Raw genomic sequence first — 24520 nt, 5'->3', positions numbered from 1 at the left:
TTCAGTCTCCAACGTCAGACACAGTACGCCACATTAATTCATATAGAAAATCAGAGTTGACATTCATGCCTTTTATTAATGCAACGTCTACCCAATGGAAATTGATGCAAATAATTCTTAATGAACCCTTCACCTAGCTACCTTGAGATGATGTTTCATGTACATAAATAATACTACTGTAAGTAATAATAATGCCTTGGCCCTCCGCAATTTCTACTCTTTTCTATAAACTTCTCTGTTTCTTCACCTTTAGACAAGAAGAGCACAAGGCATTACGAGGCTTAGAAATTGTTCTAAGCCTTCCTGCTTTAAAAACAGACTAATCACGGGTAATTCTTCTATAATTTCTTAGAGAAGCAATCCTCATATTATACGTCCATTTCGAAGGTAGAACGTGGATAGAGTTTTAAAGTTGTCTTCGTTCCCAGCGTTACTTACACGGAGAAGTAGCAGTCGTCTGTGTCTGTAACTGGGGACCGGATGTTAATGTATTGTATTGTATCGTTGCTCGTTTCAAATTTCCTATCACACTCAGGACTCAGCACCTTCTGATGCCCAATCTTGACTTTGTGGTCAACTCTTACTTTACTATTTTTTTCTCGTAACTTATAGTCAACTCACACCTCTATCCGACTACCAAGTCTGCAGCCTCTCAAGGCTTGAGTCTTGACACTTTTTTTTTTTTTTTTGGCGCCAGGGATCGGCTAAAAGAAAAATAGCCAAGTATTGGAATATTTTGCATCTTCCTCTACCTAAGCAGGAGGAAGAAGCAAGGAATCAAGGATTGCATATAAATGAGAATGGCCAGATATACCGACCTGAATTTATTTTCTTGTGTGCTGTCAGCAATTATTCAAACAGAAAAATGGCCAGTTATGGATTTTGCAGTAGCAATCTGAAAGAATATGTTCTATCAATTCCCGCATGGCTTTGCTACATCGACCTAGAAATTGATTAAATTTATGGTACGTGTGTATGTTTTGTCTATAGAAATTGTGATGCTTTTACTATTATTATTATTATTCTGGCTGCTCAGAGTTTTAACTTGCCACAACTGAAACCCATCAAGGAGAAGCAAAAGCAAACTTTTCGGCAGATAAAGAGATATGCATTTGGATAGTAAATAGGCGTACCAAATTCAAGAGCCCATTAGCAAACGATGCTAAATGTGTGCATTCATAGTTTCTGCTAGTTTTCTTTAAAAATGGCTCAAAACACCGCAGTCAACTCTCCCATTTTTCCAAAAAAATGCTTTCTAAAAAAGTTATAAAGTGCTTGGTTTCAATTTTCAATCGAGCTATTCGTGTTCACGCACGCATATGCATATGATTTTAATAGAGTTGATGCATATTTAAGTGAAATGAATGCAATTGCCGCCACTAACTGCTAATGCGTCAAAAAAAATTCTTACTTTAAATGACATGCTACTTTTTCGACAATAGATATAAACTAAGACATTCATTTCCTTCTAATTTTTACAAGTTCTGATATTTGTGTATATTGTTTAAACACTAGGGGAGTGCCCACGCGTGTTTGGTACTTATGGGGAAGGAGGTTTTTTGGTTGAACAAGCAATAGTACATTGCGAGAAAAAATAGCTATCAAATAATGAGAAGCAATTACAATTGCAAAAAAAAAAAAAAAAAAATTGTCCATAAAGTAGTCGAACGAGAACAGTAGCAATAGTCCATAAAGCAAAGATTGTTGAAAACAAAGATAGTAATAGCTATAATCCTGGCACCATGTAGTCCCTTATTTAGTGATAGTAATAGTAGAAGACTAATTTAGATAGTTTAATAGGCAGCCTTAAGTACTCAGTCGTGTTGTTTCTTGGTGGTTTCGTCATTTTGTTGTGCAGGTGTTGCACCACTGGTTCTTTCACTGAACTTTATAGAAGATGAGGTGTCCAAATTGGTTGGGCCGACTCTTTTCCTTATCTCCATTTCTATCATTACGACATCTATTGCCGTTCCTTGAAAGATAAAGTCTGATTTTTCTGCTACTTCAGCTACGCTTATTGTACTGCCAGAATTCCAGGATGTTGATGTGGTTACATAGTTAGTTATGTACTTTGATATGACAGCAAGCTCTTCGGGAGTTGAGTTCCATGAGATCTCTCAAATGCTCCATTATTATGTACGCTTGTAGCACTGCTAATCCATTTTAATGTGGTCCCATGTTTAACCGGTACTTTTGACGAACTTGCATTTGACGGATAAGTGAATGCAAGTCCCAAATTGCTTCTTCTCATTATAGATTAAATTGTCATTAACTTTATAGCAATTTTGGTCATGGAATACAGCATAAAAATTTGTTCTCATACAATATAAAATAAGGAACACATTTAGTAGTAAGTGAAGTGAATACTTCACACCCAAATCAACAATAAACGATACAATCAATCAATTCATACAGCGTTATAATAAAATTATGTCAAATTGAAGGTCGGTGATAATATAGAAAGGCAGAGCAACACAGAAAATTAACCTTATTCCAGAATCCTCACCGAGAGTTCTTTCTTGCTGTTGCTCCAAACTTATAAAATTATAACCAACCTAGTCAAATTACAGAGGGCAACTGAATTTATGATAAAATGCTATCTTGTAGTTAGGCAATGCGATAAAAATCGCTAATTGCAGGTACTAAGAACACACGGACAATTCCAGGAGTTATGCATAATGACATAGGATTCCAGCCTTGCTTACTGGTTGAGAAGTGACTAAACCTTTCTAAACAAAAGAGAAAACAGACCACATATATGTGAGTCAAGATTCTTTAATATGTATAGAATTTCAATTATGGGCAACAGCTCAAATGTATTGCAATAACACTTGTATTGACTGCAAATGATGCTTCACTTGCTTCGGTTACACTTATTCATTAGTTATGGTAGCTCAAAAGTATTGCAATAATATTTGTATTGACTGCAAATGAAGCTTCACTTGTTGCAGTTACACTATTCATCGGTTACACAAGTGATTTTTCAAGTACCCTCCATTAAAGCTCTTTCCAACAAAGCTTTATCACTCTTATGTCAAATTTAAACCATTAAGTTCATTATTTGAAAAGGCATTATGGGCAACCAACATTTGGCAACAGTATTACTATGTTGTATGTTAGGCTTCACCATTTTCTCTCAGCTTACCCTTGACCAAAATACCTCTACAAAGAATAATGTTTTTTGCATTTTGTACAACTCATATATGCTTGTGTACTGGTATAATTACTGGAATATCCTTTAATTACAAATAATTCTATGAGCACTCATTATACATTCCATCAATATCCAGATGACTTAGCGATGACAATTTTAAATGTATTAAAATGAGGTCATTTCAGTAAATATACCCAAATACATGCCTCGTTAAGTTGTACCTAAAGCTTTTAAACTAAAGCACAATATTTCACATTTCCAAAAAGCCCCCACTTATGCGGTTGAAATTCAACCTATTCTTTGACCAAAATTCAATCTTATATAATATAAGGATATCATGTTTTAAAAGAACTCAAAAACCCTGCTTCTGTTTACAAGCAATTGTTTTGAGGAGTAAATGTGTGTGCCTTGTTCAATTTAATAATGGGTTATTATCACTTTATTCTCTTAAACTATATTACTACTATCAGTTTACCCCATAATATTATCTTTTAGTCATTTTTCCCCCATAAGTAATTCAACTCAACATGTTAAGAAATTTTGAACAAAAATACCCTTTTATTTTATAACATTACTACATTGTTATTATCACTTTATTTGTTTAGATTATAGTGATACAATCATTTTAGTTTCTAACATTATTTTATAGATATTTTACCTCATCGTTAATCTAATTAGTATGATCAAAAAATTTTAAATATATTTACCTTTTTTTTATATATAATTAAAAATAAAAAGTTGGAATGGTTATTCTTTTTTTTTTTTCATTTTAAGAGATCGAAAAATATAAAAATAAAAGAATTTTCTCAAATTTCTTTTTCACATTTATTAATACTAGAAAAGAAAAATAGATAGGAAAGAAGGAAACAAAAAATTAGATTTTACAAAAAAAGAAAATAAAGAAAAGTCTAACATTATCATATTACTTTAAGATTGTCGAGATTAGAATTAAAATTTTATAGTAAACAAAAAAATGAAATAATTTTAAAATAATAAAAGTATTTAATTATTTTTTATTTGTAATTTTTAAAAAAGAATTAAGCTCTCTCTCTCTCTCTTCCTCTCCCCTCCCCTCCCACTCCCCCACTCCATTTTTCTATTTTTTTAATATTAATAAAATTATCAAGAAGAAAGAAATTAATACTTTAACTTTTTTTCTTGATACTAAAAATGAGAAAAGTCACTCTAATTTTTTTAGTATTTTTATTATGCAAATAGGAGGCTATTTTTTTCTAAAGTTTTTTTAACTTGCTAAGTTGGTTTAATGGTATGATCAATTACCTAAAAAATAATTCTAGGGGGTAAATTGATAATGAAACTATATTTTATGGGAGTAAAGTGATAACAAATTTAATGGTTAAACATGTCTTCTTACTTTAATTAACAAACTTCGTTAAATTTGACCATTAATCTTGGGGATAAAGCGACTAAAAGATAACGTTAAGAAGGAAATTGATCATAGCACCATACGTTACGGGGGTAAAGTGATAATAACCCTTTAATAAAATGCACACCATGACCATGAACAATCCTAAATTTGTTAATACCTAGTTTAGTTCCCATATAATGCATAAACCTTTTTATCGAAATAAACTCAATTTATTTTCTTGAATTAATGAAATATCTTTCTAACTTGAGAATTATAGTTCATTTTCTAATTTTAATTATGAAATTTATGTTTATTTTGATATTAATTCGTCTTGCTAAATTTTTGCTTCCCTTTTTCATCGTTTATAAGATGGAACTGACAAGTAATTGTCGGGTCATGCGTAAAGGAAAATCATTTATGGACCCGAAAAGATTATGGCACGAAGTGGGAAACTGTATGTATAATGTTGGAGTAAAATAAAAGAAAAACAACTTAAAATTAAAATGGTGCGTTTGCACTTGCGAGAGATAATTTCGAAACTTGCACAATCTCGGTTTACTAACGAAAAGTTGTGGAGTGCCACAGGCCCTAAGACATCTCTGGCAGCCACAAGCCACGCAGCCCACATAGGCCCAATGTATCATATGGACCTATCTATATTCACTAAGAAGCAAGTTTTCTTAAAAAATTATTGCAACTGGACGAAAGGAGCCAAAGTCCAAATTTGCCCCTTTCTCATATTTTTCCTTATAGTTTTGGCGTGGAATAAGGAACTATAATCCATCAATTTCTTTCTAATGCTCACAAAGATTGCAGAGCTATGCTTGGATTGAGGGATTTGATGAAAATTTTAAAATTCATTCGTTTAGATTACTTAGAAGGTGTTTGGATTTGTAAATCACAAATTTTTTTTTTGCATTTAAAGTATATTTATAATTAATAAATGATAAATTTAAATACCTCTTAACTAATTTAAACAATTAGAACGATATGGGTGAATTTTAATTATTCATGAAATTCATCAACCTGAAAACGAAGCCTAGAAGAATTTGGGTATTATTTCAAGACAAGTTTTAATATGTTTATTTGGGAGAAATTTTCAGCTTTATGCCTTAGTAAAGTGCTGCTGACTAAAAAGCATAGTATTTTTATTAAAAAAAAAAAAAAAGCATACTATTTTTTTAATGGGAACCGGTCATTTTCATCATCAATTTTGTCTGGTAGTCTGCTTGCGCCTTATCGTGAAGACGAGCGCGTTTTCTCTTCCCAGGAGCCAGAACAGTCTGGAGATTGCCAAACCCATTATCCGCAGAGAAAGAAGTCAAGGGCCATATGAACCAAACACTCGAACAGATAGCTGAAGAGTGGAGCGAGAGGGAAGGAAGGAAGAAAGAATCATGCCTTCTTCTTCTCTCTCTCTCCTCACTAGCCCGGCCACTCATTATCTCCTCCACAGCCGCCCAAAAAGTCCATCCTGCATACAGTCATACTCTTCGCCTCGCGTTATTAGATCTTCTATAGACAAGAAAACATCCTCCTCTACTAAGCCCACGTCATGGGTTAGTCCAGACTGGTTAACTAATCTAACAATGTCCTTGACTTTGGGCCAAAATGACGATTCCAACATTCCCGTTGCAAGTGCTAAGCTTGAGGATGTTTCTGAACTTTTGGGCGGTGCACTCTTCCTTCCCCTCTACAAATTGATGAATGAGTATGGCCCCATTTATCGCCTGGCTGCAGGGCCTAGGAATTTTGTGGTGGTCAGTGACCCTGCTATCGCCAAGCACGTCTTGAGGAATTACGGCAAATATGCTAAGGGTCTTGTTTCTGAGGTGTCTGAGTTCTTGTTTGGTTCTGGCTTTGCCATTGCTGAAGGCCCTTTGTGGACGGTAAAAACCTTTAGCTTTTTCTGTCCCCCCCCCCCCTCTTTTTTCATGTATTTTCCCTCTTTTTTGGGATGAATGAGCTTAATTGTGATCTTTTGTCATCCTTGTCAGTAATTGTATCAAATTTGTTTGTGAGTATTATGTTGTATGGCTGTAATTATATAGGTAATAGCTACTTTTGCAGTGGGGATTTCCAGACTGTGTGATCTGTGTTTGTTTTTGTGTATAGTATGTTGAGGAGTGTGAGAAACATTCTTTGTTCTGCTTTGCATGCTTGAGAATTGAGATTTAATTTCTCATGTCTTTGATGAGAAATAATGGCTTGTCTGGTTCAAGCTTGATTTTAATCATTATAAGATTGACTTTCATACCATGCAATTGGCTGACTTGAAGCAGTAATCTGGTCCGCGGGCATTTGTCGTGTTGAAATTTGGCATTTTTCAAGTTCATTATGATGATGTTGGGGGAATTGATGCTGATTATTGTTCTCATTTGGCATGGCCAACAAATGTTAATATTTTTTTTGAGATTAAATGCAATTTGTTATAGGCGAGGCGCAGGGCTGTGGTTCCATCACTTCACAAGACATACTTGTCAGTAATAGTTGATCGGGTCTTTTGCAGATGTGCAGAGAGATTGGTAGAGAAGCTTAGAGCTAATGCAGTCACTGGAACCGGTGTTAATATGGAGGAAAATTTCTCTCAACTAACTCTTGATGTTATAGGAATGGCTTTGTTCAACTATAATTTTGATTCCCTTACTGCTGATAGTCCAGTTATTGATGCAGTTTATACAGCACTGAAAGAAGCAGAGCTGCGTTCGACTGATATATTACCTTATTGGAAGGTTGGTTGTCTGGTGTTTTCTTGTTGTGTCCTTTTATTGTAGAGTTAATAGGATGATATAATTGGCCTATTTTAATTGGCATTCCAGATTGCAGCTTTATGTAAAATTGTCCCGAGACAAATAAAAGCTGAAAGGGCAGTCACATTGATCAGGAAAACAGTTGAAGAGCTGATTACTAAGTGTAAAGAGATTGTAGAAGCTGAGGGTGAAAGGTTAACTGAGGAGGAATACGTGAATGATTCAGATCCAAGCATCCTTCGCTTTTTGCTTGCAAGCAGGGAGGAGGTTTGTTTTAGTATTGATCTCTAACCAAGACTCATAGGGCCATTTCATTGACTCTGATTTAGAAAGTTTATGTTTTCTATAAGAATTTGAAATGACAAGTATTTTTGGGTCTAGGAGTTTATATCTCGTTCATGTTTCTTACTTCTTGCAGAGTCTCGTCTTGAAGATGTGCTTACTATAAGGGACATAATTTTGCTTTCCAACGATTTTCTTCTTTTACCTAAGAGTGAGGTTGAGTTATTTGTTTTAGGTTTCCAGGGCTCAGCTACGAGATGATCTTCTTTCAATGTTGGTTGCTGGACATGAAACTACTGGTTCCGTACTGACTTGGACAGCTTACCTGCTAAGTAAGGTATTATTGTTATTATCATGCATCATCCTTTTGATCTGCCTTACCAACTCCCTTACATTCTAAAAGTTTTTCAGTTCGAGCAATAGACTGAAAATGTGAACTATGGAAGTGAATAAATTTCTTTTCAAGTTATATGGCTGGTTTTACCATTTTTTGTCAGCTCTGTCTGGTTTTTAAAGGCTAAAATGATCTCGGAAAGCATCCATTATTTCCAGTTCTTATTTTTATTGGGTTCAAAGAATGGAAACATTCGCTTATTTTTATATGAATGAATATGCACTTTTCTTCTTTTGCAGTCACCATCCGCTTTGAGGAAGGCACAAGAAGAAGTGGACGAAATTTTACGAGGTCGAGCTCCTACATTTGAAGATGTTAAAAATCTCAAGTTCTTGACACGGTGCATAAATGAGTCAATGCGTTTGTATCCTCATCCTCCAGTAGGTTCTTTACCGCTTTTCTCAACTTGAATCAGTGGCAAGCCAACACTACCTTTGCTTGATGACCTGTATATTATAAATTCTGTTAGGTCCTGCTAAGAAGAGCTCAGGTTCCTGACGTGCTTCCCGGGGGTTACAAGGTTAATACTGGTCAAGATGTTATGATCTCGGTGTACAATATCCATCACTCTCCCCAGGTAAGGCTTGGTTATTTAGGTCATTGGGTTCGTCATATCCTCCAGTATAGTTATATATATTTTTATCTTCTGTAGCCTAACTTACTGTGAGGTAACGACCTGATCTATTTTGAGATACAAGAGATTTGGTGCAGGAAATACACCATGTTCGGTAGCTAATACCTTCCGCCCAATAGTTGTAAAAATACATTAGTAATGTTAATAATCATCACATCTTTGCTGACCTACTCACAAGGAAGCATTTCAGAATGGATTAACATTTTGTTTCTCCTGTGTGTAAAAAGGTGTGGGAAAGAGCAGAAGATTTTGTGCCCGAAAGATTTGAATTGGAAGGCCCAGTTCCTAATGAAACAAATACTGATTTTAGGTACCACCCGATCATCTGGGAGCACTTTCAATTTGGTCGTGTACATTTTAGCCTTAATGGCCCATAGAGAAGTGCTTGGATGATGATGATGGTTTTGGAAAAATTTTGTGCCAGATTTATCCCATTCAGTGGAGGACCTCGGAAGTGCGTCGGGGATCAATTTGCACTGCTGGAAGCGATTGTTGCTCTCGCAGTCATCCTGCAGCACCTGAACTTCGAGTTGATCCCAGATCAAAATATTAGCATGACAACGGGAGCCACCATACACACAACCAATGTAAGTAAGAAATCTTTCTTCCTCCCAACTTAATCTTCTGCTTGCACTCTGCTATCTATCTGTCTGAATTGAGTTAAGATTGTTATGTTCGTTCTAAATAATAATAAATGTTCTTCTTTTTTTTTTTTGCAGGGCTTGTACATGAAAGTGAGCCAAAGACTTTCAAGTACGCCTGCATTTGTCTAATTCTCTTGGGTGTCATGTCATTAGCGGATATTACAAGCTTTGTTTACAAGCTTTTGTTTCCTGAACCTTAATTGCACTCTGCCCGCTCAATAATATATTCTATCAAATTTTTCTCAAGTTTTTTTTTTTGCTTTCTAGACTTTTTTTTTGGCATCATCGCAGTTGATGATGTTACCCTTCCTCAGTAACGTGATGAGGCAAACAACTTGGCTAACCGGTAACCAAGCTTATTTTGACAACTCGAAAGCAGCATACAAAAATTTTGACCAAAAAAGAAGCATACAAAATTCATAAGCAATCCATGACGACAGACAAATTTTCACAAATATGTGTTTGTGACACGTGTCCCCCCCATGGCTGCTGATTTTTGTATCGACCGCTATGCATGATGATGGTTATGTGTTTGGGCGGCCAGATTAAAAATTCCGCCAAAAGTTGTATGACTAGCTGCTCTCCTAGGATTTCCGACACGTAGCCATCAACCTTCACCGTTAATGATCAGTAGTTCATCTCTCTCCCTGTTTCCCCGTCCCCGTCGCACATTTGGGGTCCGTGGATTTAAGATTTAAATTTCACAGGAGGTTTAAAAAATTAGTGTCTTTTGATGGTTCTCCTGTGAGGTTAACTTAAATATTCATTTCGTCTCATTTTGATAGTATTGGTTTTTTTTTTCACACAATTTAAGAAAAAATAGTTAATTTTGTTGAAAAATTAAATTTAGATTGCTATTTTTCTAAAATACCCTTACATTAAATATGATACAATTTTATGGAAACTTGAATTGATGATAAAACAAGAATCAACTCTCATTAAATGGGGTAAGTTTATAATAATAACTACTTACATTGAATAGGGGTATTTAAGGAAAATTAAAATACAATTACATTTTTCAATTGAAAAATGGACTATAATTTAGGACAGATGAAAAAGGAATACAGGACTATCAAAGTGGGACGGAGAGAGTATTAAATATGTCGATTTCAGTGAAAAGAAAACTGACTAGTGACAAGGGTTAATAATCAAAGTGGGGTGAGCTTCGTTAGCGGGCTTAGTAGCAACTTCTTTGTTTCCCTGTCTCTCAAATTTCGCTCCAATTAAAGATCCGGAGTCACATGCGCCATTAAATTTGAGATCAATAAACTATGCATGCCAAAGAATGATGGAGTACAAATCAATCTCATACCCCCGTCCAAAATAAAATAAAATAAAATAAAATAAAATAAATCAATGCTCTTCATTTACGCATTGAATTTCTTACATCCTAAGCTTGCAGGTTCAGAGAAAAAAAAATTAAGCATCCAAATTCCAACTAGTATTTGCTTGAAAGCCAGGTCGAGGTGAAATCTAGTACCCCACCGGGTCTTTGGAATTGGTAGGGTCCTAAACACTCGCAATCCCTCCAAAAAAAAAAAAGAAAAAAAACATTTGCAAAAATGACGATGAGTGCAAACTAAATCACAAGCGTCAGTCTGATTTTTAATTATTTTTTTTTAACTGACCACAATCCTACGGTTCAGATTTGTTTTTTTTGGTGTTTGAAAAGAAAATAACAAAGGGCACAGTGACGGAGGGATACTTGTAAAAAAATGTGGTCCAATATGTTAGTTAATTTTCGATCCTAGTTAACATCATCGGTGCACGTTGTCCTAATAGGCAAATACTACATAAATTCATCACTTGTTGTTCCCATATGTAGGATAATATAAAAGCTAGTATAATAGTCCTTTTAGTCTCTTTGTAAATGGAGGGGGCAAGCATTGGGAGTTCGGCCTTGTTTCAATTGAAAGGCCGTTTGATAAGTGAGTTTTTTGGGTGTTTATCTAAAATTTTATTATAATTTACTATAGAAGTTTTTTAAAAATTTTTTGAAATGTGTAAATTTTTAAATATTTTGAAATGTATAGTTTAAAAACTTTGAAATTTTTTTTGAAATTACTATAGTTAAAATTTTAAAAAAACTTGTAGTTGACAAACTTGACAAAAAACTTGCCTGCCAAACAATTTTTAAAGAAGAACTTTTACATTTTTCAATTATTTTATAATTTTATATACATTAAATCGCTATAATATATATATATATATATATACACACACACACAGAAATTCCAAAAATTCCTTATGAATAATTGGTAGGAAAAACCAATTTTTAAAAATTGAAGCAAAAACTAAAAATCGGAAATTTTAGTACCTACAAGCTAATTTTTTGGCCAATAGTCAGCTCCTATACTAGGGAAAAACTCAGTTGGGTCAAGGAGGGATGCGCTGTACTTTGTACAAGTTAATGCACTATTCCTTATACAAGTTAATTATTTTTGCCAATCGGCAACTCCTACATTAGGAGAGCACTTAACTGGATCAAGAAGGCATGCGTTATTCCTTAGATTTTAAAGTAGATGCAGAGATTTGAACCCTAAATCTACGATTTGATCTGCACTTTATGATTTACCTAATAGCCAACTTGCTTTGATTAGTACCTGCAAGTCAATGGTTTCAGTATCAACAGTAAAACGCTAGAGATGACAAAAAAAAATAAGAATAGTCCTATGTGCTAAATATAAAAAAGCAACTTCTTGTTTTTTTTTTTTCGGTTTTCCTCTTTTTGCTAAAGACAAAAAAACATCCTTATTCTGGCTTTCAACGAAGCTGGTATTTGTCTGCTCATTGTACCCCTCGTACCTTCCCCTGCTGAACTGCAAAAATATAATCGAACTAAGGACAAATCCAAAAGGCTCCCCGTTGCGGAGGTTTGGGGTGTCGTCCCCTTTGATGTATCCCACATCGGGATTGGGAGGATTTGGATTGGTAGTTATAAGTCTCCTGTGGGACCTCAAAGGATATCGACTTTTGGGGTTCGATTTAAGTTTGTAAAAATTGACGTAAGTTCTTTTGGGTTCGAAAGAAAGAAACATCGGCTCTGGGGGGTTGGGTTCCAGTTGGGCTTAGCAGCAGGCTCCCCGTTGCGGAGGTTTGGGATGTCGTCCCCTTTGATGTATCCCACATCGGGGTTGGGAGGGTTTAGATTGGTAGTTATAAGTCTCCTGTGGGACCTCAAATGATACCGACTTTTGAAATTTTCTCGGGGTTAGATTTGTAAAAATTGACGCAAGTTCTTTGGGCTTCGAAAAAAAAAAAAAGGACAAATCCAAAATTAAACAAGAAACTGAAAAAGTCGCATTATGTGCTGGGCTTCGGCTTCTGCTCCCCTAATTAACCTGTAACGCCTAGGAATAAATGAGTCTGCGGGGAGGAGTGGGCGTAGATCTGATTTGATGAGCCAGTTTGCACCTTCGAATTGAGTGCACGACAAATTCTCTCTCTCCTCTTTGTGCGTGTATCTGTTTGCGGACACTAACCAGTATAGTACCGCATGACAGCGGTTGATCGTATGAAAAGCCAAACAAGAAGTACACAGAAAATAATGTCACACCCCATGAGAAGTTGAGAACAATGACCAGCTAGCTAACGAGCGTAACAATCCTCCCTCTTCTTTCTTTCCTTTCTTCTCTTGTTTCTCTTTCTCTTTGCTTTGTTTCTGTCACTCAATCGCGTTTCTACTCTGTCACTCAACTTTGCATTCCCTTGTGCCTGCTTGTCTCGATCATATTTCAAGGTCTGTAGCTACAATACTCATTGCATTGTGAGTTGTGACGAGAAGAGGAGAAAGTGAGCAACCGCCAACTGGGCAGGAGAAAGAGAGGGAGAATGTTCAAGTTACAGAGACAAAACCACAGGCCATCAAAATCAGGAGAAAGGGTTGATTTTAAATTCTCCAATTTCCAAGCACTTCAGGTACAATATCCCACTTGTTTGATCCCTCTGACTTTCCGATGGTTTTCCACCTTTTGCTCTTTCAGAAGAGTGCGAAGAGTTGCTTTTCTTTACTCGGTCTGAGTTGATGGTAATATCTCTGATCCCTTGATGCATTATTCTTGGAAATTGGAATAGGACGACTTTCTTGGTGTCAGGGCATCGCTTGCTTTTCCATCAAAACACTCTGATTATCAGTTTCTGGCTACGAAACTTCATAGTTGCATTTTAACTATTGTTTTAGGATCCTCAAAGGTCACAGAGGAGCAATTTGATCATACATACTGCGAATGGCAATCTTGATAGAATAAAGATTTTGGGCCACTTAATTGTTTTCTTTAAATGCTTGCTACTCAATTAACTGATGGATCCAGATGCTGCACTAGTGGAAAACTCATTCTTCTGATTGTTGATTAAAGCCTAAAGGGATGAGGATGAAATGTGATTTTGCAAAACAATAAGCGGTAATTAATGTTTGAGCGGTGACTTTAATGTGATCCTTGTGCTCTCACCTCCTTGGTTCCATAAATGACTCTAATGTGTTTAACATCACTCGATCAGTTGGCTTGCAGGTTTCTTTCAGTCATTGGTAACTTCATTCTCATTTTTGAATGCATACAATAGGTACCAAAAGGATGGGACAGGCTTTTTCTCTCGATGACCTCTGTGGAATCTGGCAAGACAGTTGCAAGGTTGGGGAAAGCATTAGTGCGAAATGGAAATTGTCAATGGACAGAGACTCTTCTTGAATCTGTTTGGATAACGAAAGATGATTCTTCAAAAGAGCCCGAAGAGTGCCTCTTCAAGCTTGTTGTCTCCATGGTTAGGCTAAATGCTTTCTGTGTCTTGGATTATTCGAGAAGGCTATGTCTATCCAGCCTTAACTTCTTCTAAATTTGCAAAGATGTGCTAATCTGATAGGATCCACGTCATGTTCATTTTGCTGCTTTACTCTAGGGGTCATCTAGAGCTGGCATTCTCGGAGAAGCAACCATCAATGTGTCCTGCCTCATGAGTTCAAAGGCGTCTTCTGCAGTTATATTGCCATTGAGAAAATGCAACTTTGAGACCTTATTACAGGTACCTTAACAGGCGTCGTCTGTAGTTATATTGAAATTTTTGTTCTGTCCCATAAGCACACTCATTCTTTTTAAAGGAGTTGTACACGTTCTTAAGTAGTATATGTTATATTAGGCTCTTTGTTAATTATCTGGGCAAGTCATCCATCATTAATTTGTAAATCCAGGATAAATAAAATCCTAGACTCAGGTTTCCATATAGACTGCTGCATCGTAACTGAATAGAAGAGCAGTAGCCACAGCTAAGCTTATCTGGATTGGATTTGCTTTGACATCATTACATCTATATGTAATTGGTAGTAGACTTTTATAGGAAAAATCGAATTAAAGATCCCTGAAAATACTTACAGAATTATAAAACTTATCCTGTTATTAACCTTGGGAATTTCAAATGATAACATATCTATTTTAGTTTACCTGATAGACAGTTGCAAAAGAATGTGGTTCAGAGACAATGGTTTAGATCTTCAGCTTCTGGGCAACAAATGGGAAATCAGATTGCCATTTACTGGCTGTTGGACTTGAGTCTCCAGCATTATTGGTCCAAGATGGGCTCATGTCTGAAATCTTTTGTTAGTCTTTGATACTCCATCAGCAGAAAACTGCATGTTCTCTCTCCAGCCTCTCTCTCGCTCTTTGTTTCTCAAGGGCTGCAAACGAGCCGAGTCGAGTCGAGATTTGGGCTAATCGAGCCGAGTCTCGACTAAATTTTACCAAGCTCGAACTCGAGCTCGAGCTCGACGAGCTGGCAATTTCAAGCTCGAGTTCGAAAAAAATAAAAAAAAATTATTTTATTTTTTAAAAAAGAAATAAAATAATATTTTTTTCTTAATAAATAATAAAATATTAAGAATATATATGTAATTTTACTATTAAAATAAGAAAAAAAAAATATATATATATACTTAAAATAAAAAAAAAAATATATAATTAAAGCAAAAAAATAAAAAAATATTATATATATATACTCGAGCTCGCGAGCCGAGCTTAATATTTTGAACTCGAGTTCGAGCTCAATTTCGACTCGATCCAGCTCGAGCTCGATATTGATCGAGTTTGACTTGAGCCACTCGCGAGTAGCTCGATTTGTTTGCAGCCCTCTTTCTCTCTACATTTGGTGGCTAGAGTGAATCATTCTTTAGGATGTTGTTGCTGCCCTTTACCAAATGCCACCACCTTCCAATTCATTAGACTTTATTAGCTAATTGACATAATTAAGTGTGAATCAGTAAGTCATCTTGGAAAGGTTTTTGAAGTTTCAGTATTTACGTGCTGTTTCTCCAATAGACCACTGTCTGATGAGTGCAACTAGGTTTTGTTGTTTTTGCACTTCTGGAATTAAGACGATGGAGCGGCGGAGCAAAGATGTTTAAGAATATTGTAGAATACTCAAAATTGTAGTGTTTGCATAAATAAGACTATAGTGAGGCACATGAGACTAGCCACGAGTAGCATTTTCTTGCTATCAATTTGATGCATCAAGGCATCTATGTGGCATATATTGGGGTCGTGACTCAGTTACATAATGCTGCTTATTCTATTAAATGTGAATTTGGTTCGGTCCTTTCTGTTTAATACATAAAATGATTTCTTCTTGAGAGGACATTTTTTCTTTGGTAAATATTCAATTCTCTTTCCACTAAGATCAATTTTAGCTTCTTTACTTTAGATCAGGTGGTTGGGTGGCTGGGTATCTTCTAGGTTCAGAGCTCCACAACAGAAAGGTGATTTGCTGTGCCATTTTGGTTCTGAGAACAGTATGCTTTTTGAATTTTACAGGTCAAAATTCAGTGCCTAACTCCAAGACCAAATATCAGGTTTGTAGTCTCTTGTGACATTGAATGCTCTTCTACACTATTTCTGTGTTCAACTAATGCTTTCTGCAAATTATCCAGGCATGGGAGTCCAAACTCTAATTTCAAGAGGCAAAATGAAGATGTAGATTTTCAAGCTCTTTCCAGCACGTCAGAGACAGCTGATAATTCACTTGTTCGCAGTAGTAAAGTATCTTCAAGTCAAGATCTGGATGTCAGCTCTCATCATGAAAATCACAAGGTCTGCATTAAACTGTTTTCATTACTGAAGCTTTCTTTGCTTAAAAAAAGAAGTTTAGAATCACAAGTCACCTGAATTAATGAAATCCTTGGTTCTTGAAATGTTAGAAAAAGTAAGCTAAAAGAGAATCATCTAGGCGCAACAAAGCAAGCTTAAGAATGCGCCTTTGGAAATTTAGGTCTTGATCTGCTTGAGAGCTTATTCTGTTCTCCTCAGAAAGAGGGCAAAGATGTGTACAAAAAACAATTCTAAAAGTGGACAAGATTTCATCCACCGAAAAGGACATGCTGCGACTTATGTGGGAAATTCATAAGAACGTTACCATCTAGGTTCTAATTCATCACAGTGCTAAAGTTTCATCTTAACCTAAAGGGTTAAATTATTGTCCAGCAAACGTATAATACTCTCATATTGACTCTTTTTGGGTTGTTTACTCAAGTTTTGCCTTTTTATGGAAATTAAAAATTTTAATAGTAATAGAATTCCAAAAATACAAAGTTTGACTTAGGGTTGTAATCGAACCGAACTGCTCGACTTAAGGCTGTAATTGAACCGAACTGCTCGCGAGCAGCTCGGTCAAAAATTTGACTCGGACTCGAGTTGACCGAGTTCGAGTTCGAATAGCTCGATAAGCCGAACAAGTCGAGTTCGAGTATCCAGATGCAATGTTCGAAAGCTCGTCGAACCTTATCGAGCTTTTTAATTTTAATTCTTTAATATATTATTATTATGAAATTACCCTTATGCTTAAAAAAGTGGTTGAATTTACGAAATGTTTCAAATTGTATGAAAATTTTTAAAGGGCAATAATGTCTCACTCAAAAATTGTCAAGAAAATGAAATTTTCTGAATTGACTCGAGCTCATAAGGCTCGTATTGACTTGAACCAATGCGAGTCAAGCTCGAGTTTTATGAGCAATCATCGAGCTCAAGCTCGAGTTCCAATAATGCTACTCGCTCGAGCATCCTTCTTGCCATACTCGAGTTCAACTCGACTCGATTACATCCCTAGTCTAACTTCCATTTTCCAAAAAAAAAAATGCACGAATACTATTAGCAGTAGCGGAGATAGAATTTTAGTTCTCGCTCAATTAGCTAGAACTGAATCATCTCCTTGAATCTGAGAAAAACTTCTAGAATCATAGGAACAAAGCTTGATTGAAATGAATTATAAATTTTCTTCTATGATCACTCGGTACAAGTATTAGCAGCTTACGGTGCAAATGGTGATTGTTTACACTCCAAATTGATTTGTCAATACAATTCTGGTAGAGGGTTTTGCATGTCACTTATCACTGTGAGTCTGGTGCCTACAAAATAAATTGTCATTAATCTGTGACCTGGATTTCCTTTTTACCTCACAGCAGGATCAAAATTATTCAGGAGTGAATTCAAATCACAATGCGAACTATGCAGAGGGTTCGAAAAGAAGAGACCCTTTTAATCCAATGCACAAATTACAAAGCAATGGATACACCACTCATCAGAGACACATTGGAGCTAGCTCGAAGAGTAGTTCAGCTCATGATAACTATCCTGTTGATGATTCTTCTTTTTCAAGCCAATCATCTTGTAACTCAGGGGTAATGAATTCAAAAATGGATTTGCACAGTAGTGGAAAAGAGTCTGGCAACGCATCTCCAAGAAACACTGGATCTAAAGATCTTCTGGAAGCAGCAGAAGGTACTATTGAGGAACTCCGAGTAGAAGCTAAAATGTGGGAGAGAAATGCCAGGAAATTGATGCTTGATCTGGATATGTTGAGAAAAGAATTCTTAGGCCAGTCAAAAAAGCAGTCTGATTTAGTAATGGAGCTTTCAGCAGCATATGCAGAGCATAGTGGCCTCAAGAAAGAAATTGAACAGTTGAATGTAATGCTGGAGGAATCAACTCTCAAGCAGAGAGCTTTAGAGGATTCAGTTCTTCAATCTGAAGGTCAAACTCAAATTCAAGAGGAATTGGAAAGTGAGCTAAAGTATCATCAACAATCTAATGCCAATCTATCTCTGCAACTAAAAAGAAGTCAAGAATCAAACATCGAGCTTGTTTCTATTCTCCAAGAGCTGGAACATACCATAGAACAGCAGAAAATTGAGATAGAGAATCTCTCTGCTCTACACTTGAAGTCTGCTGATAGTGAAAGTTCTGTTGAACAAAATTTGGGGGAGAATAGGAACTTACTGCTCCAATTTCAACAACTTCAGGAATCAGGAAAGATGTTGGAAATAGATGTTCAGCGTCTTGAGAAAGCCTTGGAAGAAAAAGTTAATGAGCTAGAAACTCAACGGAGCTTGAATGGCCAGTCCCTTTTAGATATGGAGAGAGTATACAAATATCAGTTGAGTGTTAAGGATGAAGAAATAACCAATTTACAAGCAAAAGTGATGAAGTCTGTCAGAGGAAGACTCTTGGACGATATGGAAAAGAATAGTGGAAGTGATTCTGATCTTATTAAAGAGATTGAATCCTTGAGAGAGAAAGTGCATGAGCTAGAGACCGATTGCAATGAGCTTACTGAGGAGAACTTGGAGCTTTTGTTGAAGATTAAGGAGTCGGAGAATATACACATTGGAAAATGTGGATCTTTCAGTTCAACATCTAGTGAGCTGCCAGCGAAATCTGTTAGCATGCAGTCTGATGTGAGTGACACCGAACCCCAGATGTATGATCCAGAGCTCAAGTCAAAGACGAATGAGGAGGAGCAATGTGCTGCATTTGAATCTTCTGGACTATTCTGTGAATTACTGAAACAACTGGAATTGGCTTTTCACTGTCTAATGAAGCCATTGCCTAATGTTTCTCCTCATGCAAGTGAGAAGTGCAAATTTATTCTTGATGATGTGGCTAATTTGAGCAAGAAAGATTCATCCAACTCAAAGGTATTCACTGAATCAATACTCAACTATTTCTCTGAGCTGAACAACATCTTGGAAGATAGGATTGCTGAGTTTGAGCAGACCATTAGATGTGGTGAAATTGAGATCCAAAAGAGAAATGATGCTATTACTGAAGCTCACAAAAGTGTGGAAGATATGATCCTGAAGGTTCAACAGCATGAGATTTCAAAGGCAGAACTAGAAGCTGATTGTCAAAGTTTGCTGAAGGAATTATCTCAAAAGAGATCTGAGATGGATAAGCTACAAGCTGATTTGTTGAGTAAGGAAGGGCAAACTAATTTTCACATCCAACGTCAAAGGGAATTAGAAATTCAAGTTGCTGATCTTCAAACAGAAAAGGTCCAGCTGGAAATGAACAATGAAACAATTGAGAGGGAACATGAAGTCACATCCAAATGCTTGGATGATCTACAAAATGATTTTGCAGTGCTCAGTAGCAGATTGGATTCCCATGTCTCTGCAAAGGAAATTCTTGAAAGAAAATTAGCAGAGTTAGAACTGGAAAAACGCAACTTAGAGAAGAAAATCATACTATTGGAAGATGAAAAATTGCAATTACAAGAAAGAATATCAGTTATGGATGTTCAAATGACGCAATTGGGAGATGAGCAGCAGTCTTGTCGATTGGAACTAAAGGACTCCAAGTCCCTTGCAATGAACCTGCAAAATCAGATCAGAAGATTGGAGATTGAGATGGAGGCCCATAATGTCAGTTTCAACCAAAATATACAAGATAAACAGGATCAACTGTTGGAATCTCAAAGACACTGTGAATGTCTTAGGGCAGAAAATCAGGACTTACAAGCATCCATTCTCAGACTTGGCGAAGAGCGCAAGATTCTTCAGAAATTGAATAAAGAACTGAAGAAGAAGGAACTAGAATTGCATGAACATAGTGAGCAGATGGCGACACGATTAGAGAATTCTGAAAAATGTTTCTCTGATTGCACTAGAAAGGTTGAAGCTCTAGAAGAAAATCTTAATTCCACACTGGAAGCATTTACCTTGAAAGAGAAAAGTCTGAATTCTGAACTGGAGGCCTTTCTTCAGGAATGCAGAAATGAAAAGGAAAAACTTGTTCTGCAGGAGACTTTGTCAAATCAGATGCATTTTGAGATGTCATCCGAAGTGAAGAACCTCCAGAAGGAGGTGGAAAGCCTGATGACCCAAATTTCTGTAGCTCATGAGGAAAAGGAGAAAGCAGAGTCTGAGGCTTCTCTTGAAATTGCCAGTCTGAATGCTGATAAAAGAAAATTGGAATTTGCTCTTCAAGAAGTTAACTCGAAATTAGAATTGAGCGAGCGTGAGCTTAATAATCTACATGTAGAATTTGAGTTGAAGGCAGAAAGCCTGAGGACTGAGCTTTCTGCTTCCGAAAAGATTCATGTAATACCAATTGCTGACCATGAAAAATTGTTAAAGCAATTAGCAAGTCGCAGGACAACTGAAGAAAAGCTTAAGACAGCTCTGAACAACATTGAATTGAAGCTTACTCTTTCTGACTATGAAAACCAACAACTCCGAGAGGAGAGTGCCAACCTAAAAGTTCATTTTCAAAGAGTAGCAGACCTGCAGCATGAAGTCTCAGTTTTGAAGAGCAAGGTTGAAGAGTGCAGGTTTGAGAAGGAAAAACTAGAAGCCTCATATCAGACAGTATCTGGGGATTATGAGAGTCTGAAGGCTGAGAAGAATTCCTGTGTTGAAAAAGTTTTGAGCTTACAAAAGGCAATGACTGCCTATGAGGACTGCAAACAAAAGGCAATTGCCCTGGAAGAAAAGCTACTCCAAATGGAGGGTGCTTTACTTTCAAAAGAGACCTTGTCTGCGCAGAATGCTGATCTGGAAAAAGAACTAAACGAAGTCAGAAAAGTAAGCAAGCAGTATCAGCAGATTATATCTCAGCTTGAAGAGCAAAAATCAGAATGCTTGCTGAAAGTTCAAGCTCTTGAAATGGATGTGTTGAAGAGACATAATTGTGACAGAAAGGTAAGTTCTAATCTTATTTTTCTGCAGAATAACAGAATAATCAAGGTTTTACTTGTGAGATAGTTTATAGGATTCAGTTGTCAAAGAGAAGTCTTTTGAGTGAGTTTTAATTAGGTAGTGCCTGTTTTGACTTCTTTATTATCTTTTGGTTCTATCATGTTTGTTCAGTGCGATGGTAAGTGCAGTATGAAGGATGGAAGTCCTCGTCCAGGTGAAGTTGCTGACGAGCTCGCTGAGGCACTGGATGAGGATAACATGCACAAAATTCAGCTGCATAGGTTCGTGAACAAAGATCTCGAGAACTAATTCCCTTAATATAAACTTGAGTGATCTAGAAAGGAAGTAGATAGCCATAATAGGATCCATATATATGAAGCATTAGCTCCTTTTTCTTTTTTTTTTTTTTGTTCTTTTTTCTACACAAAATACATAAATATTCTAACTCGCGTTCTTGCTGAGACCACCTTCAGCTTTTCATCAGAGGAGCTAAGCAGCGAAACGATGGCCTGCTCGAAGATATCAGTGGTAGAGAGTCAAGCAGAGGCAAGAGAGAGATTTGAACGAACAAAGTCATCACTAGAGACGGAGCTAAGAGACCTTCGCGAGCGGTATTTGGAAATGAGCCTGAAATATGCCGAAGTGGAAGCCCAGCGGGAGGATCTTGTGATGAAGCTAAAGGCAGCCAAAAGTGGAAAGAGGTGGTTCTCTTGAATGCATGTGTTACCAAGTCGGCCAGATTCCTTTCAACTCAGGCAGCTATTTTTGCCGTACATTCTTCATTTTTTTTTTTTTTTTTTTATCAAGAAAGGTATACATAGATACTTAGATCAAGTAATTGTAACCCCCCGGGGGGGGGGGGGGCACTCAATTAGCAGTCGAAAAGGGAGGATTGGGAATAATAAGTGATCAAAGGGGAGTGGGTTTTGTACATAACGGTATAGTTAAGCCATCTCTGACTCGAGACAATCACAACATCCAGCTTAGCTTGTTGTTGAATGATCATAACTGCTCATTTGGAGGCACGAGTGACAGTACTTGTATTGTATGGTTATTCTTGATGCTTAAAGCGATTCATTTACTGCTTCGAAAGTAAATCTAACAAAGGTTATTTACTGCTTCGAAAGTGGAGAAAATCTTTGTTTGGATGAAAGGTGTGGTGTTGATGGAAGGCAATAATACGTCAGGGAGCACTTAGCACATTGGCTGGCTCGGAATCAAATTTAAATATGATTCTACACTTACTTTCCACGAATCTCATCAAACTTGTTTTTTCAAAATGCTTGCTGCTGCGTGTATAGTTGACCTAATTACAAGTTTCAGCCTTTTTGTTAGATGCAAAAATATCCAACTTTTGTTTAGCAGCACTGAGATCTTCTTATCATTCAGTGGAACTCAACTCGAGATGCCGATTCCTCTCTCTGTCTTCTTCTTTTCCTTTAGGGAACGAGATGCATTTGCATGTTTCTTTTCGGGAAAAATTCTAGGCCTAAAACTGGAATTTAATAAGTTTGGCCCAAAAGTTGCAACCACCTGCTGATTTCATCTTGTATTTTCGTTTTCTTTTTTCTCGTGTCTAATTGTGAAAGTTCTCTAATCACTCCCAAGATTTATATAACCAAAAGTAACGTCCAATAAATAACTCATCAACCTGCAATGAAAAGGAGGAGCATATGACACCCACCCATCCATCCATCCATGTACAAGGATCTACTAGAACCAAAAGGAAAAGCAAAGATGAGCCAAAAAGCGGGAGTAGTAGTAGTAGTACAACTACTACCGTGATGAGTGATGTGGATTGGACTTGAGAAGGTGCTAATGGCATATGCCTTGGAAGATCCTGATATGAAACCTCTTTTTTCACTCCTTTTCTAATTTTGTATTGATATGCTTAGCTTTAGCATCCCAAAAGTCACACCCCTACTTAAGTCACCTCACCCTTTTATTGCTCGCATGACCAACGACATCCTTATAAAACCCCAGCCCTCCTCCTTGATCAAACCCTCTCCTTGTCGTCACGCTCACACATGTGAGGAGTGCACTCGTTTTTGCTTCTCCGCTGCCCTTGCCAGTGTAATGGCAATGATCCCGAGTCTGATCAATCCGGTGGCAAGGGTGGCTGAGCGTCTCCTCCCGTGGTGATCGATGGTCCCCGCCAGCAGCTGGGGAAAGCCTACTTCAGCTGCGGATATGTGTACGCTCACCTTCCAAGTAATTCTCAGAGTAATAACAAGAGATGAGTGGTTTTTGTTTTTGTTTTTTATTATTATTGATATACCACCATACAGGGTAACGTCTATCCTTTAGCATCTTGAGCAGTTCTTGCCACAATAACAAGTAACAAGAGACGAGAAATTGCCATCAGAAGAGTGATTTCTGTTCTTGATATGATATGGTGTATCAGCACCATAGGGCAACTTCGATCCTTTGGCATGTTGATCGGTGCTTACCTAGAGTCGCCTATATTAGGAAAATAATAATCTCAAGGGCTAGGCAGATGATGCTTAAATCAAATGTTGTTTTCTTCTGCTGGATCTGTTACTTATTATAGCACCGTATGTCATCCATCGTATAGGGCAACTTCTATCCTTTGGCATCTTGATCGGTACTTACTTGTATTTCTGTTTTTAATATAGTACGATATATCGTCATATCATACGAGGTAACTTCTATCCTTTCGTATCTTGATCCGCACTTACCTAGAGTCGATCTATATTTCTGTTCTTAATATAGCACGATATATCACCGTACGAGGCAACTTCTATGCTTTCGTATCTTGATCGGTGCTCGTCATATGCTTGGCTGCAGGAAAATGATAATCTGAATGGCTAGGCGGATTATGCCGAAATCAAATGTTGTTATACTTTCTTAATTCCATGACGGTAATGCATGTTTCGACAAGTGCCATGCACTCCATACCCACTTTGATTAAATCGGTAGTAGGCATTTGGCCAGGAAAAACACTCGTCACGTAATTCTTTTTCACGATGCCAAAAGCAGTTGATCTCTACATCTTGATAAAGAGGTACCAAAGAAATATATTCATCGAGAACAATAACAACAGTTATCGATTAATGTGCATCATCGTCACGTAAAAAGTTTTAGTTTTTTTTTTCTCTTTTTCTAGAGATAATGTACGTTTTATTTCTGAAAAGAGAAGTCTAATAAATAGCAGCATCAGTTCCAGTTAACCACCACAAAAAATACACCTCATACAAACACGTACCATCGAGAACTTTGGATGGAACTGGGAAGCTCAATCTCAACTCAACCAGCCCCTAAGGCCTAATTTGAGCTTTGGCAGGGCTTGCCGCGATGGTCATCTTCTATATGATGAACTATG

The 24520-nt window shown here is 36.8% G+C and overlaps 2 protein-coding genes and 1 long non-coding RNA gene across 9 annotated transcripts; all 3 read left to right on the top strand.

The window, feature by feature from the left end:
* The first annotated feature begins 5782 nt into the window (after positions 1-5782).
* On the top strand, positions 5783-9473 carry LOC113696030 (carotene epsilon-monooxygenase, chloroplastic). Of its 2 annotated transcripts, XM_027215321.2 has the most exons (9): positions 5784-6412; positions 6959-7255; positions 7343-7540; positions 7791-7892; positions 8189-8329; positions 8419-8526; positions 8811-8893; positions 9008-9170; positions 9303-9473. In XM_027215321.2, the coding sequence occupies exons 1-9, from the start codon at positions 5921-5923 to the stop codon at positions 9354-9356; spliced, it is 1638 nt and encodes a 545-aa protein (XP_027071122.1). In that variant the 5' UTR covers positions 5784-5920; the 3' UTR covers positions 9357-9473. The 2 variants fall into 2 exon arrangements, with proteins under 2 accessions (XP_027071123.1, XP_027071122.1); XM_027215322.2 differs by lacking the exons at positions 8811-8893; positions 9303-9473 and having other exon boundaries at positions 5783-6412; positions 8894-9130.
* Positions 9474-12689: 3216 nt separating this feature from the next.
* LOC113697229 (uncharacterized) lies at positions 12690-22258 on the top strand. Of its 6 annotated transcripts, XM_027216750.2 has the most exons (9): positions 12690-12824; positions 12967-13145; positions 13788-13985; positions 14121-14243; positions 16022-16059; positions 16138-16297; positions 17662-21180; positions 21349-21458; positions 21651-22258. In XM_027216750.2, exons 2-9 carry the CDS (start codon positions 13059-13061, stop codon positions 21889-21891), a joined length of 4476 nt encoding a protein of 1491 aa, XP_027072551.2. In that variant the 5' UTR covers positions 12690-12824; positions 12967-13058; the 3' UTR covers positions 21892-22258. The 6 variants fall into 6 exon arrangements, with proteins under 6 accessions (XP_027072551.2, XP_027072552.2, XP_071908343.1 ...); XM_027216751.2 differs by having other exon boundaries at positions 12803-13145; positions 17665-21180; XM_072052242.1 differs by lacking the exon at positions 12690-12824 and having other exon boundaries at positions 12992-13145; positions 15912-16059.
* A 988-nt stretch (positions 22259-23246) lies between these two features.
* LOC140008315 (uncharacterized) lies at positions 23247-23852 on the top strand. The gene is made up of 2 exons (XR_011815686.1): positions 23247-23388; positions 23466-23852. It is a non-coding gene; the product is annotated as an uncharacterized lncRNA (long non-coding RNA).
* Positions 23853-24520: the final 668 nt, after the last annotated feature.

The sequence above is a fragment of the Coffea arabica genome, chromosome 6c (assembly GCF_036785885.1).
Source record: "Coffea arabica cultivar ET-39 chromosome 6c, Coffea Arabica ET-39 HiFi, whole genome shotgun sequence".
In the NCBI taxonomy this organism is placed as follows: Eukaryota; Viridiplantae; Streptophyta; class Magnoliopsida; order Gentianales; family Rubiaceae; genus Coffea; species Coffea arabica.
Note: the sequence above shows the minus strand (reverse complement) of the source record. Positions and strands in the feature narration are given on the sequence as shown.

What these genes read in the sequence shown, in the direction of transcription:
- LOC113696030 (XM_027215321.2), top strand. Translation starts at nt 5,921, where the DNA reads ATGCCTTCTTCTTCTCTCTCTCTCCTCACTAGCCCGGCCACTCATTAT. An exon ending in ATATATTACCTTATTGGAAG is followed by an intron (nt 7,256 to 7,342) that starts GTTGGTTGTCTG and finishes TTGGCATTCCAG; the next exon opens with ATTGCAGCTTTATGTAAAAT. An exon ending in CAGCTTACCTGCTAAGTAAG is followed by an intron (nt 7,893 to 8,188) that starts GTATTATTGTTA and finishes CTTCTTTTGCAG; the next exon opens with TCACCATCCGCTTTGAGGAA.
- LOC113697229 (XM_027216750.2), top strand. Translation starts at nt 13,059, where the DNA reads ATGTTCAAGTTACAGAGACAAAACCACAGGCCATCAAAATCAGGAGAA. An exon ending in TCAAGCTTGTTGTCTCCATG is followed by an intron (nt 13,986 to 14,120) that starts GTTAGGCTAAAT and finishes GCTTTACTCTAG; the next exon opens with GGGTCATCTAGAGCTGGCAT. An exon ending in CACAAAATTCAGCTGCATAG is followed by an intron (nt 21,459 to 21,650) that starts GTTCGTGAACAA and finishes GACCACCTTCAG; the next exon opens with CTTTTCATCAGAGGAGCTAA.